This window comes from Physella acuta, unplaced genomic scaffold (assembly GCF_028476545.2).
Source record: "Physella acuta isolate Inbredline_101_S28 unplaced genomic scaffold, ASM2847654v3 ptg000720l, whole genome shotgun sequence".
NCBI classification, from domain to species: Eukaryota; Metazoa; Mollusca; class Gastropoda; family Physidae; genus Physella; species Physella acuta.
This window is the reverse complement of record NW_026732238.1, coordinates 511,552-528,150: the sequence shown is the minus strand read 5'-3', so window position 1 is coordinate 528,150 and position 16,599 is coordinate 511,552. Positions and strand designations below refer to the sequence as shown.

At 34.4% G+C, this 16,599-nt stretch overlaps 2 protein-coding genes and 1 long non-coding RNA gene across 3 annotated transcripts in view; 1 reads left to right on the top strand and 2 right to left on the bottom strand.

Annotated features, from left to right (window-relative positions):
• Positions 1 to 16,599, bottom strand: part of LOC131949944 (low-density lipoprotein receptor-related protein 1-like) — a 47,817-nt gene that overhangs the window by 28,931 nt on the left and 2,287 nt on the right. The window lies entirely within an intron of this gene.
• On the top strand, positions 1,609 to 3,257 carry LOC131949926 (uncharacterized). The gene is made up of 3 exons (XR_009388260.1): positions 1,609 to 1,836; positions 2,661 to 2,777; positions 2,976 to 3,257. It is a non-coding gene; the product is annotated as an uncharacterized LOC131949926 (long non-coding RNA).
• On the bottom strand, positions 7,618 to 9,014 carry LOC131949916 (complement C1q-like protein 2). Its single transcript, XM_059311881.1, has 4 exons — positions 8,837 to 9,014; positions 8,430 to 8,629; positions 8,016 to 8,145; positions 7,618 to 7,764 (listed from the first exon to the last, which is right to left on the bottom strand). Exons 1-4 carry the CDS (start codon positions 9,003 to 9,005, stop codon positions 7,622 to 7,624), a joined length of 642 nt encoding a protein of 213 aa, XP_059167864.1. The 5' UTR covers positions 9,006 to 9,014; the 3' UTR covers positions 7,618 to 7,621.

The window sequence follows — 16,599 nt, the reverse complement described above, 5'->3', positions numbered from 1 at the left end:
ACGCTAATTATATCTAATATATAAAGTTCAATTCTGTATGTATATTTGTAAAATGTTTGTCGTGGATTTCAAAGGAATATAAGAATATTTATCCTGGCTAAAGAATCTTCGCCTTCGGTTTTTCGTTTCTCATCAAGTATTACACGAGGTACGTACTAATTAAAATAAAGGCGGTACGATCCGTTTGGAGGTTCTTGTGGGTGTCTGCGCCCATTTTAAAGTTAAAAAGTATAAATTACTTAATCAGAAAATTGGTTTTAAAAATAAACTTGGGTTACAGATTTGTTTGGCTTGGTGCGATTGATGAAAATTAAAAGAAGGTGAATGGGTGTTGCCATATGGTACAAAGGCTGATCTAACATCAATGTGGCATGAAAACGAACCTAAAAACTTCGGCTGAACACTGCCTTGAAAGTGTAACGATGCGCATTGTACTGAATCGCACTCTTTTATTTGTAAGGAAGTTCATGGTAATCATTCATTTATTTACAACATGTTGTTTTTTTGCATTCGTTTTTCTTTGACCATCGTCATTTTCAGGGTAGCGTAATATTGTTTGTTTATGCAAAAATTACATTCAAAATTACACACAGTACGTATATCCATGGCGAATGTATACCCATTCATTCATGATTTCTTTTCCTATGATAAGCTGGTTTCAAAATCAATTAACTTTAAGTTCCCACATAGCACTATCCTCATCTTTAATTGCTTCCTCATGTTATGGCATAGTAATTTTAAGCAAATAATACTAAAGATGATATCGTTGTGTCTTCATGTTGTTATTTACTGTGATAGTAGTTGCATTTTTAAAGATTTAAAGCACAGCTTTTCGTTCGACATCTAAAAGAAATGAAATAAAAATGTTAATCAGGGGAGTCCATTTATTTGCTTCTCTTTTCCATAACTTTTTTTCTCTGTTCAGTGGTCCCTATTTCTTTAGTAGCTCCCCTTTGCTGTTTTGAACAGTCTAACTTAGCCAATCTTCATATAGGTCTAGGATCTTCTTCTTCGTTCTTACTTTTAATGTTGAAAGAGATTCCCTGCAACATAGTAAAGTATACGTGTCAACTCCGATTTCAGCCTGCTTTTCTTTTTAGATTAGCTTCTATAGCCTTTGTCAAACCAAGAACAGAATACAAGGCAGCAGTTGTTGATTTTGGAGTTGTCTGCCCCGTGGTTGAACCATGTGCTTAACCAACACAACCACGCCGACCTCCTTCATTCAGGAAAACCTTTTCTGTTCTGCAGAAAAAAAACACGGAATCCTGAAAAGAGCCAATCAACAACTAAACCGTTCCCATTAACAATTAACACGACCTTTTTAACCAACACAACCACCACTTTAACAAACTGAAACTACCCCATCAACAACAACGACAGCAGCCATTGAAGTCAATAATAATAACAACGTGTCAAATACTGAAACGGTTTCAAACAACACACAGGGTAAATTTTATTTAATGTCTGAAGGTGTTGCATTTATTATCACTACTGTAATAAATAAATTTATCTACGTGTCATTACGAAATTTCCTGCTATTCCTGTACTGCGGCTTTTGACAATATTTCATTACTTTACGTGTTGGTAATTCAAAGTCATCATGCCTTCATAGAATTAATTTTCATGTTAGCAGACTTGAACTCACCACGACGTACTGTGATTTATGCCGAGAAAGCTAATGACAAAGTCGAACAACCAGAAAAGGTCGCGTTTACAGTCGGGTTATCAAAACAGTTGGATGTTCTGTTGCAAGATGTCGTTGTTTATAACAAAGTTGTATCTAATGTTGGAGACGACTAAAACAACAGTACTGGTGTTTTCAGATGCAAAATAGTAAGTGATGATGAAATATGAATTTTAACAAAACGACGTTATAACTGATTTAGATACACTCATTATCATCTTTTCCCGTTTTTGCCCAAGACACACGGGGAAGATAAAGTATATCTGTTTTAGGGACTTCGGCATTTGAAGGGATAGTGTAGTCAGCACTATGCCCAGCCGCCTTTGCTTTCCCTGACGTTAGTTAGGTACCCATCATAACTGGGTGGACTCAGGGACGGTCTACTAACTTGAACCCGGATTCTAACTCGAGATTTTCAGGTCAAGTTCATTACCGTTAGGCCATGCTGTCCCTCATAATAGACACAAGTCACCATAATTAACTCGCACGTTGCATTTTGAAACTTGGGGTAGTTTCTGATTATCAGGACATTAAAATATTTTTTAAAAAATCAGCAACTAATGCAGACCGTAGGAATCGCATTTCTATTCATTTGAAAAAGAGAAATATAAAGAAACTCTTATTTTTTAACACAATACATTGTTTTTTAATTTGCATTCATGCTTTTATTGGTTTTTTAAACACAGCAGAATATAAATAAAGAAAGAAACCTAGATTGGTATAAAAAAGCAAACGGATTCTCACACAATACAGAAAAAACGCACCAATATAGGGCCTACATAAATATAACAAAACAAAAGATACCAAAATCCGCATTGCATAGTCAACAATGACGTTGTTTTTTTAGCAAATCAGTTTTTGGTATGCTCGTATTTTTTTTGCAATTTTAGCACAATTATCATTTGTCTTGTTTATTATGCTAGGTTTAGATATGCACCTCACAAGAAAAATTATCTGCAATTATTTCATACAGGCTGGGTTGTATTTCTTCCAAATCTACGGCGCTGCCAATAAAGGGAAAGAGCTGAGTTTGTCTCTTGTTAAAAACAAAACGAAAGTTTTGTCACAAACCAAGAGTTGTCTCTCGCTGGTGTGTAGACTTCAGTTAAAAAAATTCTAAAACGAATCCTTCACATTATATTCGGCTCTGGATTGAGTAACGTGTATTTAATAATAGCATGATAATAAGCTACACAATTTGATAGGTTTTTTGAAAACATATTTGAAAGTGTCTCTTGGTAATCTCTAGACTGTAAAGAATGTTTTCATAAAACTGTTTTCTTATCAGCCAACTCCGCAGTGTTGCTTTTGGAGGCTGGTGATGAGTCTTTGTTGAAGCTTCCAACTGTGGCAGTCTGTATGGAGAGGAGCATCACGTGATCAACACTTTCTCTGGTTTCCTGCTGGACAAAGCTATTTGACAATATCGTATCATCTAAATAAAAGATCTTCTAAAACGTTATGTAACAAGACTTTCTAATGAATTTAAATTTTATTGAACAGGCTAATTAGTATAGCTGTAATCTGGACTGAGCACATGTTGCTTTTTAATTAAATAATTATTTTAAAAATTTCAAAATGAAAATTAAGCTTAGTTTTATGTTAATGACATTTATAATAAAGTATATTGAAAACTTATTTTTGTTGAGTCAGCGGCTTTGGTATGAATGGGTTACGTGTTATTTTCAGCGTGGATGGTAATTGCAATGTTATTTTGCTTGTGAAACATATAATAGAGCATTGGCAGCGTGCTCATGAGTCGTTGTGTGAGGAAGCGTTGAGGAGGTAAGGAAGGCAACGTTGGCAGTGTTTCTTCCAGGGGGGGGGCAGACTCTCTTCGGGGAGGGGGAAGGCATGCCTGGAAGAAACACTTAGCATTGGATAGGAGTGGTTGAGAGGCTGGTTTTTGTTTAGTGTGGCAAAGGATGAGCTAAGGGGGTGGGGGTGTGGAGTTCAGATATTGATATTAAGTTTGATTGAGTTTAGAGTTGGAATGAATGAAAGAGGGTTCTACTTTACCGTGCTGCGATTGTTTTGTAAACTACCAGCTGAAAGTGAAGAGATGTACCTTAGAAGAGAGAAGGAAATACACCGGTAAGTAACCTAATGTCTAGTAATAATATGAACTCGAGGCTGACGAAGTTTACTTTTGTAAGGGGCTTTAGGAAGGGTATCGGGAATTCGGGGATCAAAGTTTTGCTGCCAGAATAATTTAACTGGAAAGAAAAAACATATTTTTTTCTTCGAATCGAAATTTTAAATTGAAATACAAGTACTGGATCGCAGTTAGGATTATATTCTATAGTTAGGTTGGCAAATAAAACCGCCAACAGCTTTAAATGTCAATCATTTTTTTCTTTAATTGCAATTAGATATTATGGTTTCTATTTAATGCAGGACGTCCCTTTAAGGTCGATTACCTACCTGTAATCTTTCTAAAAATACCTTCCAGTCGAAAAAAACTAAATTTTGGGGAATATTTGGCCATTAAAACAGGTGTATTTAACGGACCAAAATGTTGAAAATTTATAATAAACTAGCGTTCCCACATTGCCGCTGGGATAGAAGAAAGTCTGTAGAAATATAAAAGAAGGGTTTCATCAATGCGTTCTGTATTCTGAGATGCGTGACCTTATTTTCTAAAACTGAGTTTTTAAATGTAAACAATGCCTGTGTTTGTATCATAAATATTGGGATACGGGTTTACCTACACTGCCGCATGAAAACCTTAAGTGTACGTTAATCAGTCACCGAAATAATGAGGTAGAACACACTTTGGTGACCGCCCCTCGATTACACTACCGCTGAGGCGCCGCGTATGGCCCCTGGCTCCTTAAAATAACATAGGCGCCATAGTGTTCACAGTACAACCCAGAGCGTCAGATAGTATCTTAAAACAATGATGCAGATTGCGGCATTCGATAATGTTACAAAAATCAGCAGGGTTTATATTCAAAACGTACACCAAAAAATAGACTTGTTATAAACGTCAATGTTAAAGATGCAATTTGTTAGCGTTAATAATGATGTATTATTAGAAGCTTGATCTCAATTTCTGATTGGATCTCAAAATGGCGAAACTGCATTTTTACTTTCTCGTATATACGAAGTATAGAGAAAGTATTGTAATCGTGCAAAAAAAATCTCTTGAAATTTTAACAATTTTCACCGTATTACACCTCAGTCCTTCATCACATCCGAAGTATAGAGGACTTATTTTAATCGGGAAAAAATTATCAATCCAGATTTATCAAAATTAAGAGGTTTTATGCGTAATCCATTCTGAAAAACTGGGCTTTGCAATCCTGTCCGTATGTCTGTGTGTCTGTCTGTCTGTGTGTCTGTGTGTGTGTAAACACGATTACTTGAGTACCGTTACAGCTAGGTTGATGAAATTTCATATATAAGTATTTTATCAAAATCGTAGATCCGTGTCAACTTTTGAGCGTTTTCCGATAACTGGAAGTGGCACTTTTTCTACTTTGAATCTTTCAAAAGCCTATAACTTGAGTACTATTTCAGATAGATAAATGAAATTTCACATGTGAGTAAAAGATCTAATTTTCTACCTTCTGTTAAATTTTGAGTAATTTTCGTTGAGCGAAAGTAGTAATTTACGCTACTTCCGATTTCTCAAAAAACGAATGTAAATTTTTAAAGTACTAATAATATTGCGCACTATTATGCACTTTTTTATTTGGCGTTCACTTGGTGTGCAATTCTTTTGTCTACGAGATTTTATTCTATTTTTAAAACTTTAAGCATTTAAAATGGATTAACAATCATGTCTATAGCCCGAGTTCCCATCCCCTGTTGTTTTATATAAGAATATTCGAGAAAGTTTAGGGGAGATCACTCCCGGTTTATTTTAAGAAAAAAAACGAAACTCAGTTAATAATCTAACCTTGTTGATTTTTCTGATTATAAATCATATGCATTACAGAGCCCTCAGCGGTCCCCTCTTTGTGGACCGACGTCAGTCTAAAAGGAAAGCACAGGGTGCAACGATCTGTGTGTATATGTGTGTGCGCGCGTGTGCGTTTGCGTGTATTTGTATGTGTGCGCGCGTGTGTGTTTGTATTCAGAAATTTCAGAAAATTCAATAGTGGTTATTTGGCTCTGGCAGGAGTTTGCATTTGCTGCAAACTTCAGCAGTTTCAAGTTATTGCCTTAGACAGATGAATCTCGATAATTGGAGACACATGGGGCAGATGAAGTAGAGTTCATTTGTTTCAATAACCTAGACTTGTAATGGGATAATGTGGGCAGCACTCTGCCCAGAGTACCCATCATAGCTGGTTGAACTCAGGAACGTTATATTGATTTGGACGCGGATTCGAACTCGAGGCTTTTTTGTTTAGCGGTCTAGCGCCGTCCCTACATCTTTATTCATAAGAATTTTTATTCTAAAGAATTAAAATCGCCCACTTTACCAACTGCCAACTATATCGATTTATATTTCCGACCATTTATTGGTTACTTTGTAGTCAAGATGTTGTTTCAATAAGATCATTAAAAGTTTCCAACCAATGTTCGTTTTCGTTATATTTGTGTTATATTTTTCAATGCTGGAAATATTGTCTAGCTTGTTGTAAATAATTATGCTCTAGATCTGATCAATACATATAAAACAATCATCGCACATATATGACAGTTGCCTAGCAAAATATCTTTTATGTTATGCTGTGAGTAGTTAATTTCAATAATAATGACGTCATCGATACTTGATAACAAAGACGCTACCACCTAATTTATTTCTCTAATCTTAAAAGGGGTCTGCTCTCAGAGTTTCTTTCAAGCATCTCTGTGGGTTGGGGGGCAGGAACACCCCCTCCCCAGTCCGCCATCACCCCCCCCCCCCCCCGAAAGAAATACAATTTATGTAGAAAAAAATATATTTACCAGTGCCAGCCCCACCCCCCGTTTCCGCAGAATTTAATCCGCACCCCCCCCCCAAATGTAAAGTGCTTGTCCCCCCCCCCCCCCGAAAACAAAACTCAGGAACGCTATATTGATTAGGACGCGGATTCAAACTCGAGGCTTTTTGGGTTAGCGGTCTAACGCAGCCCCTACATCTTTATTCATAAGATTTTTTATTCTAAATAATCAAAATCAGATATAAAATTAAAAGACTGTATCGCCCACTTTACCAACTGCCAACGATATCGATTTATATTTCCGACCATTTATTGGTTTCCTTTGTAGACAAGATGTTGTTTCCTTAAGATAATTAAACAGATTCCAATCAATCTCTGAAATTATTACGTCTCATGTTCGTTTGCGTTATATTTGTGTTATATTTTTCAATGCTGGAAATATTGTCTAGCTTGTTGTAAATAATTATGCTCTAGATCTGATCAATACATATAAAACAATCATTGCACATATATGACAGTTGCCTAGCAAAATATCTTTTATGTTATGCTGTAAGTAGTTCATTTCAATAATAATGACGTCATCGATACTTGATAATAAAGACGCTACCACCTAATTTATTTCTCTAATCTTAAAAGGGGTCTGCTCTCAGAGTTTCTTTCAAGCATCTCTGTGGGTAGGGGGGCAGGATCCCCCCTCTCCCCAGTCCGCCCTCACCCCCCCCCCCCCTCGAAAGAATTACAATTTATGTAGAAAAGATATATTTACCAGTGCGTGCCCTCCCCCCCCCCCCCCTTTTCCGGAGAATTTAATCCGCACCCCCCATATATATATATATATATATATATATATATATATATATATATATATATATATATATATTATAGAAGAATACGTTTTAGCATAACTACAAGATATTTCAGAACAAATGCCAAAGAACAACTTCTTGATAACTGCAGGTTTTAATTATTTAACCAACATGAGTATTGATTTATCCATTTTAATAAAAACAAATAAGCATTTAGATAATTTAAAAAAAAATATAATTATAGTAATGTTTTAAGCGTTGGCGATGGAGGTGCCTAGCAGGAAACCAGAGAAAGTGTTGATCACGTGATGCTCCTCTCCGTACAGACTACCACAGTTGGAAGCTTCAACAAAGACCTCATCACCAGCCTCCAACAGCAACACTGCGGAGTTGGCTGATAAGAAAACAGTTTTAGTGAATCATTCTTTACGTTCTAGATAGTTAACAAATGATGTACAAATATAAATTTATGAAAACAAATTTCGTTATATATTCTAGATTAACGCCAAATTTACTGCTTTTTTTTCAAATCGCGTAACTTATTGCATGGCTATTGTTAACACGCTTCACTAAATCAAGGGTAGAATCTAGGTGATGGGGTTGGAGGATTCAGATTCGATTTACAATAACTAAAAGTCAGCCTACCAGCGAGGGACAACTCCTGATTTGTACTGCTGTACAGCGAGATAACTCTTGTTTTGTTTTTAACAAGAGACAGACTCAGTTCTTTCCCTTCGCCAGCAGCACCGTGAATTTGGAAGTAGTATATACCTGCCTGTATAAAAATTTAATTGTATGATATGAAGCTACGGTTGGGGATAAACAATACTTGTTTAAAAAATGGAAGTATTCAATTGTAGTTCTCTTCTACTTACGATATTTAAAAGCTTCCCCTTTCATCGTCAACATTTGTCAATGATTTTTTAAATAAACGTGTATTTCCTAGCTATTGTAAACTATCTAATGTTCTTTTAAATAACCAATTAGTTTATCTAAGTAATTTTAAATTTGTCAGTTAAAATATCATTTAAATAAAGTTCATATTGATTCCCCACTTACTATGTTGCATCTGAAAACACCAGTACTGTTGTTATAGTCGTCTCCAACATTAGATACAACTTTGTTATAAACAATGACATCTTTCAATAGAACATCCAACGGTTTTGATAACCCGACTGTGAATGTGACCAATGTAGGTTGTATGAATTTGACATTAGATTCCCGTGTATCTAGCACGATAGGTTGTGGCGATGTCGAGTCTGCGAACGTGAAAATAATTCAATGAAGACATGATAGTTAATAACAAACTTGTTAAGTAATGAAATGTAATCTTAAGATAAATATTACAAACAGCTAAAAACATTTAATGATGGCGTAGCGACACATAAATATATTATTTCATTTTAATAGTTACAACAAAACAAAGCTGTGATTTTCATGTATATCAAATACTGAGTCAGATTTACCCAGTATGTAGTTAGAAGACGTTTCAGCTTTTGTTACGTTGTCATCTATGATGACTTTAGTTGCTGATGCCGATGGTGTCAATGTGGCAGTTGTTGATGGAGTCCTTGTAATTGTTGATGGTGTCATTTTAGTTGTTGATGGAGTCGTTTTAATTGTTGATGGTGTCATTTTAGTTGTTGATGGAGTCGTTTTAATTGTTGATGGAGTCGTTTTAATTGTTGATGGTGTCATTTTAGTTGTTGATGGAGTCGTTTTAATTGTTGATGGTGTCATTTTAGTTGTTGATGGAGTCGTTTTAATTGTTGATGGAGTCGTTTTAATTGTTGATGGTGTCATTTTAGTTGTTGATGGAGTCGTTTTAATTGTTGATGGAGTCGTTTTAATTGTTGATGGGATCATTTTAGTTGTTGATGGGTTAATTTCAAGTATCTCTGTTGTATCTGTAAAAGAGAAATTCAACCTGTATAATTACTGCTTAAATTTGACTGTCCGTGGCAAAAAGAAACAGACAAAGAAATAAGAAACACTTAATAAGTCAGGAGAGTTATGGGAAATGGACACAAAACGTTTTTCGCATAACGTCAAGAAAATATTAAATACACACACTGCTAAAACATCTTGAAAAGATTAATGTCAAATATCATTTTCGTTTAGATTCCTTGAAAAAGTGGATACATTTTAATAACATAACAACAGTAGGGTAGAAAAATCAAATTAATTTAAAACTTTTATTCTAATTTTGACAAGGGAGGTAATTTAAAAATAAATTAAACTCACGCTAATTAAAAAAAAATGTGAATGCAAATCTACGGGCGTCCCAGAAGGAATTAGTGTTGCAATAATATAATTAGCAAAATGTGAATGCAAATTGTGCGGATGTGGAAGAGGAAATTATTGTTAAAAAATTATAATTAGCATGGATTGATAAAAGGCAATCTTTTATTTATTTTATTCACTGAATGTACTGTTTACTACTTCTCATTTTTAATCAACTATTCCGCACTATTATAGACGTGTCATCACGTTCATTGGGTGCGTAATGGTTTTAGTTATGAAACTTTATTGTCAATTTTTAAAATTTAAAGTACTGGAAAAAATAAATAAATGCGTGAATTGATGAAGTGATATATGGTAGGTAAAACACAGATATTTTAAATATTGCCTATTATTTATTGTATAATATTTATCTTTCGGTTTGCGGACAAGCTGGGGGTTTTATAGGAGAGGCGTAGCGAAGGGGGGGGGGATCATATGTCCCCGGGTGCCGACACTAGGGGGGGGGGTGGAAATCAAAAGTATTAGTGCGGAGGGGGGTGCAGATCGAAAGTTTGAGGGGGATGCAAATCAAAAATCTAAATTAAACTAATCTTGATACTATATAATGAAGAACATAGTATTTTTTTGTGGAGAAAGCTAATAAAATTTTTTTCTTTCAAACTTACCACAATCAAACTCATCTGATCCATCTTCACAATCTGGGTAATAATCACAGACGTAACCGTTGTCCACACAGACACCATCTTTACATTTAAACTGCCCAGGTTTACAAGCTGTAAAATAATTATGTTAACAGTCAAAAAACTAGTCATGAACATTGTAGAGTGGAAAAAGTAGGACCATTTAAAAAAATGACAACAGCTGAAATACATTACTACGCAAGAAAAAACTTTTCATCTTTATTATTAGTCTTACTTTGTAACTATTCATGACCTTTCACTGATTATATTTTCATATTGTAACAAAATTAATACATAAATTAATAAACAATTATCAATGTTACACTAATTTTTACATCCCAATTTTTAAATGGAAAAAAAAGAAATGAAACAAAAAGCATGAGAATAGTACCTCAACAGTAGAAACAGACTTCTAGGACTATACAAGTTTAAACAGAGCCACACTTAAATGGTGTGATACTTTTCTTAAATAAAATAGCATGCAGAAGAAGAAAGGAAACACAAGTAGAGGAAGAAATAAGTATGGAAAACCTCAGAGTATGTTTGTTAACTTGATCTCACACTACTATAGTTCTCATTGTCCTGCCATTGCCACATGATTATTTTAAGCCAGTATTTTGTCTAAAAAACCTATCATGATGGGTCAACCAATCCCCCCCCCACCCCCCAAAAAAAGAATGTGTTATCCCCAGATTAATTATTCCCCCCATTGCCAAAATACTGCAGTAGGAAATTTTTCATTCCCATTACCAGTGGATTACTAATCAAGACTATATGTAATAGTTAGGAATAGTTATAGGGTTAGGGGTAGTGATAAGGAGCTGAATAAGAAGATGGGTAGGGCTAGGTATAATACATATTCTCAAGAGGAAGCGGTAATTACTGAGAGGGTAGTTGATTTGTAAGGGTAATGCTAGGTGATCATTGCCTGGGGGTAACTGACAAGGGCATGATGTCATAAATCTGAACTGTTATTAGAGTTCATTACTGGATGTCTAAGAAATTTGCTACTATGTAGAAACTGCATATAACCAGCAGGTAGAGCCCTTATTAAAAAAAAAAATCTGACGTTCTTTTATTTTTCTAAAAAATTGTCATAAGGACTAGAATTTTGTCAACAATATCTTATTAGGTTTTCCAAACTGTTTCAGAAGAAACTGTACATCAAATACACAATTTCACCAAACACTGAGAAAAGTGAACATTAAAAAGGAGAAAAAAAGAAAAAGTACAAAGAAAAAATATATCAAGATTTCCATAATTCTGGTGTACATCCATAATGGATAAAGTTGACAGAACTACAATGTAGTGTAATCATTTTTAAGTAAATATAAACTTATACTTAAAGCATTTATTTTATATTATTATTTTATTTACAGTTTGCATTTTGAATATTACATTTTACCATATGCTCAATTTAAAATGTAAACATTTTTTTTTTAAGAAAGCAGAAAAATAGATATAAAGAGTTAAGTAGAAATTTAAAAAGCAATATAACAGTCCAGTACTCAACAGTTAAACCAATCTTAAAAAATACAACATGGTAGTTTTACCTGAAGTAAACAAGAACAAGAGAATTTAATTTCTATGAAAATTACAGACTTTACTCATTGAAAAAAATAATAATTTTGAACCATTTTTTTTTACTAAGATGGTATGGACATCAATCAGCCTGTCAAAAACAATCATGCAGGGCATGGTGATATGAAGGAGAAGATGAACAAAGCTAAGACATAATTGGATGGAGGACATAATTGATGAACTGGACTGTCTGTAGCAGAATTACTTAAAACAGCAGAAGACAAAGAAAGATGACAAAATATTATTTTTTTTAAAAAGGGATACCTCATTGACACCCCCCCCCCCCTCCCAGTTTTGTGGCGATTGATTATTTTTTAATTTATAAAACTTTAAAATAAAATAAAAAATGGGTAGATGTTTTTAACAAAACTAATTATGATAATTACCATTATACCCTAAATGAGCTCAACAATAATTATTATGAAATGTCTGTATGTAAACATCATTTTCATAAAAAATAAATACTATAGCACATGCTGATGCAGTAAACAGAGGACCAACAGGCCAAAAGCAGAGCACCATCAAATGCCAGCAAACAAACTTGTCTTCAAAGTTCAAACTTACGACAGTCTAATTCATCAGTCCCATCACTACAATGTCTTTTTTTGTCACAGCGCCGTGCTAAAGGAATGCATTTCCCGTGTTCACAGCGAATCGACAAGGTACCGAAGCTTTGTGCAACAAAGTAAGTAATGCATGCTGTATTATATACTTTAAAATCAACTTTCCATTTATACTCATCCTATAGCAGTTATTTAAGGTAGGTAATTTAAAGAAACGTCATACTTAATTTCATGATAATGATTACCAAAGTCATACACTTAATAAGGTTCATAATCACCAATTTTTTATTTTTGTAAATAGACTTTAAATGTTTTGCCTCTTTAAATAATATTTTTCACTTACTACCACTCAATAATAATGGGATTTATTAAAAAAAAAGTAAAAATACCTCCGAATGTACAGGTTAAGCTTTAGAATGAGCATAAATCTAGTATGTTAAAACGTTTTAGCTTAAAAAAATTATACTATCAAATAATCTTTTAATATTTGTTGTGTATTGAAACTAACATGTTTTTGCTAAACACCATGATACTGAACAAGACTTAGGAACAATGAAGGTACTTCATTTTTCATAGTAAATTTTCTCCAAAATTTTTTTTGGAGGAAAATATATTATAAAATAGTTCTGAATTAATTTAAAACATTAACTTTACATATAGGCAATATAATAATCTTATGCTCAGATGTGATTACCCAATGATTTTGAGGTAACTAATTATTTATAATTTACGAGCCGACCCGCTGCGTATCATACGCCGCTATTTAGTTGTTTTTTTTCTACTTTTCAATAATTTATAATTTGTGAATTCGACAGTACCAATGCTGCCATTGAAAATATTTGCTTAAAAACACTAACCCCCCCCCCCCCCCCCCCCCCCCCGTGAAAGCAGCCTCCTTAGTTACCTCCTCTAAGTTTAAAATCGTTTCAAACTAAATTATCTGCCCCTAATAGCCATCACCAAACCCGTCTCTATGATTGTAAAATGTAAACAGAGTGAACACCGCTCACCAGATCATGTGGGGGTGGGGTGGGGGTGGTAGTGATAGTGATAGAGAGGAAGAGAGGGGACTGCAAAGGCGCGCTTGCAGCTTGTTTTCTAACTGATCCCAGAAGAGAATTATATATATAGATAAATCTAACATTATATTTGATCAAAAACACAAATTTAAAAGGTTATTGTACATAATTCCGTAATGAATTAAGTTATATAATTTCAATTATGAAATTATTAATGTTAACATTTTTAGTAGAGTTGCCCTATTAAAAAAAAGTTTAAGTAATTTGTGTTGGACAAAAATGGTGGACTTACAGATTGGACTAGTGTTAGCTATGGTAAGCTATGGTAACATGTCTCAAAGCTTAACTAGTTGTGAGTGAACTGTATATTAAAATTATAAAATATAAAATGTGCACTGGCTAGTATGATTTAACAGGGTTGTCTTGGGAGACTGCAAAATTAATACCTGGGGATCGGACGAAATGGAAGGAAATGGTAGGGGCCCTATGTTCCATAAGGAGTAAAGAGGACTAAGTCAAGTCAAAGCTAGTATGATTTATAACCGTACAACATTACTGCATCGAGAAAGTGGCTTATAGCTAATTATAGTTTATTAAGTGACCTAGGTATAGTGCCATTCAGTTCTATAAAAATAATAATAAAGTAGCAACATACAAGGACAGTTATATTCATCTTCTCCCCTTGAACAGTCAGCTTTGCTGTCACAGCGCAGAGAGTTACTGATGCACTTGCCGTCATAGCATAGGTATCCCAAGCAAGCTTCAAGGGTTAAATGACAAGTTATTAGCCTCCATCATACAATGTGGGTGGAATCCACCCATTTTGTATTTCAAATTTCTGCCATTGGCATACTATTTGGTAAGGTCTATCACGTTTTAATTTATGTCTTATATACACAGCAGACTGGACTAATTCAAAAATGGATTTCCATTAGAACTGAAAAATAGCCATCAGTACAGCTTGAAAGAACTGTATAATGGATAGCACTCAATAGAAATGAAGAAAGTATATAACTTAAAAAATCTACATGAACATTTTAACATTCAGCATGTTATGATTAAAATAACAAATTTCTTTGGCCTCTTACAAGAGTAACTGTTCTAGAACTTCAGAAATTTGGGCTAAAATATAATGTCACTTCTTCAGCTTGCTGTACAATGAAAAGATTTGTCTTGTACCACTCGTGATATGATGACAAGGAAAAAGGGCATGGAGAAAGGCCTGGGTTGAATTAGTAGTGATCTTCTTCTTCTTTGTCCTTATTCTAGTGGTGGAAGGGATTCCCTCCAACACAATTAAGTATTACGTTTCAACTGGTTATGTGCCATGTAGGCCATTGAATCCGATATCAGTCTGCTTTTCTTCTTGGATTTGCTTCCATAGCCTTTGTCCTAACAAGAACAAACTACAAAGCAGTAGTTGTTATATTTTGGAGATGTCTCTCCTAGAAGAGTTGCTGTCCCCAGCTATCAAGACTCATCTGCCAGAGAGTTTGAAGTCGAGACCTTTCAGTTTAGCAACCATGAGCTTCACTGTCTTGACCATGGTGACCCACACACATTGTTATAAGTAAGCACACTTTTTAAAGTGATTCTCCATCAGCTTCTAAAAAAGTAAATCTTGCATAAATTTCACAGAGAGTGAATCCCCACCAATGTAGCCATCAATGTAGTAGTTTCCAACAAATCTCAGCTCAAACTTTGATCCCAGTACTAGTATTGCCATTCACCAGCATTGTTTTGAAAAAGGTACTCTTTCACACAACAGCTACCCAGCAGAAAGAGTTAGCTTCACAAATTTGTGTCCATTTACCCTGTTGTCACAAAAAAACCTTACTCTCCAAGCTTAAAGTAATGTCAAAATTTCAAATGCCAATCCCCCATTTACATCTATGCAGAACTAATAATCAAGGCGATGTTAATTAAATAATTTATAGTGTTGTCCATAAATGAGGTATTGCTATTTTATACTCTACTAGCAAGGTGTTATGGCCGGACCATACCCCTAAAACAATATAATAAAGTTCCAATTCCAACTGTCCCCCTTAGTTAATTATGATTATTTTTAAGAAATACAAAAAATACTTGCACATTTCTTAAGCTTCTCCAGCCCCTTCTAGTTTGCTCATTGTCACAAAAACCACAAACCTCCCTTCTGTATGTGACATCATTAATGGACAACTGTTATGCATGCCAGTATGATGCATGTATAGGTATATTTAAATTATCCCATAAGAAACTAAATCAGATACTATTTGTATGGAATGAATTTTGTTTTTAAAATGTAAACCACCAACCACTACAGTATTTAAGATAGAAAAAGAGGTAAAAAGCATAGTGTTTATTTATACCGCTACATAATGCCATGCTCATTTTAAAATCAAGGTATTGTAACAAATAGACAGCTGAAGCTAGTTAAAACCAGGTGCTGTTAAAATAAAATATCTGCCCACCAGTGTCTGGTAAGATGTGCAAAGGAATACTGCGCAAAAGGAAACTTAGCACAAAAAAGTGCGCATAGGTCTTTTTGTTTTCTTAAATCGGGGACTTATAGACAATACCAAAGAGTAACTTGTACATTTTAGCATAATAAAACATATTTCCATGAAATATGACAAAATTAGAGTGTATTAGTATCACTAGTTTGTGATTGCATATTTTTCTGTTAGCTCAGTTTTCGATTGCGAAGTTTTCCAATTTTTCTGAGAACCCTGCCCACCATATCTGTTAGCAAGCTGCACCTCTAAAGCGGGATTTAAAAAAAAAGTATAAGTTGCCCTTTCAGATCAGAGGATCAAGTAGGGCACGGGAAGTCAACTTCATTGGTTTCTGTGACCTCGACATTTGAAGGGATAGAGCGCTCAATTCAAAGCCTAGCTGCTGTTACTTTTCCTGAGTTAATATGGCTACATCACCAATTTGAGATAGGTGGACTCAGGGATGATCAACACATTTAAGTCCAATAACCCAGCTTAAGACTTCCAGGGTTGTAATTTAATTACCTACGGCAGTTTGGGGATCTATAGGCCTACATGTATAAATGATGCTCTTTTCATTTTAAAACATTAAATTTTACTCATTAATTAAGTATTGTAACAGTTGATAATGTTCATTATAAACGTGTTGTATATGTATGTGATGT

Excerpts from the sequence above, each read along its gene's own strand:
- LOC131949916 (XM_059311881.1), bottom strand. The coding sequence starts at position 9,005 with ATGACACCATCAACAATTAAAACGACTCCATCAACAACTAAAATGACA. Across the intron at positions 8,630-8,836 it reads GTCTTCTAACTACATACTGG|ACTCGACATCGCCACAACCT; the intron begins GTAAATCTGACT and ends TCACGTTCGCAG. Across the intron at positions 8,146-8,429 it reads GTGTTTTCAGATGCAACATA|GCAGGTATATACTACTTCCA; the intron begins GTAAGTGGGGAA and ends ATTTTTATACAG.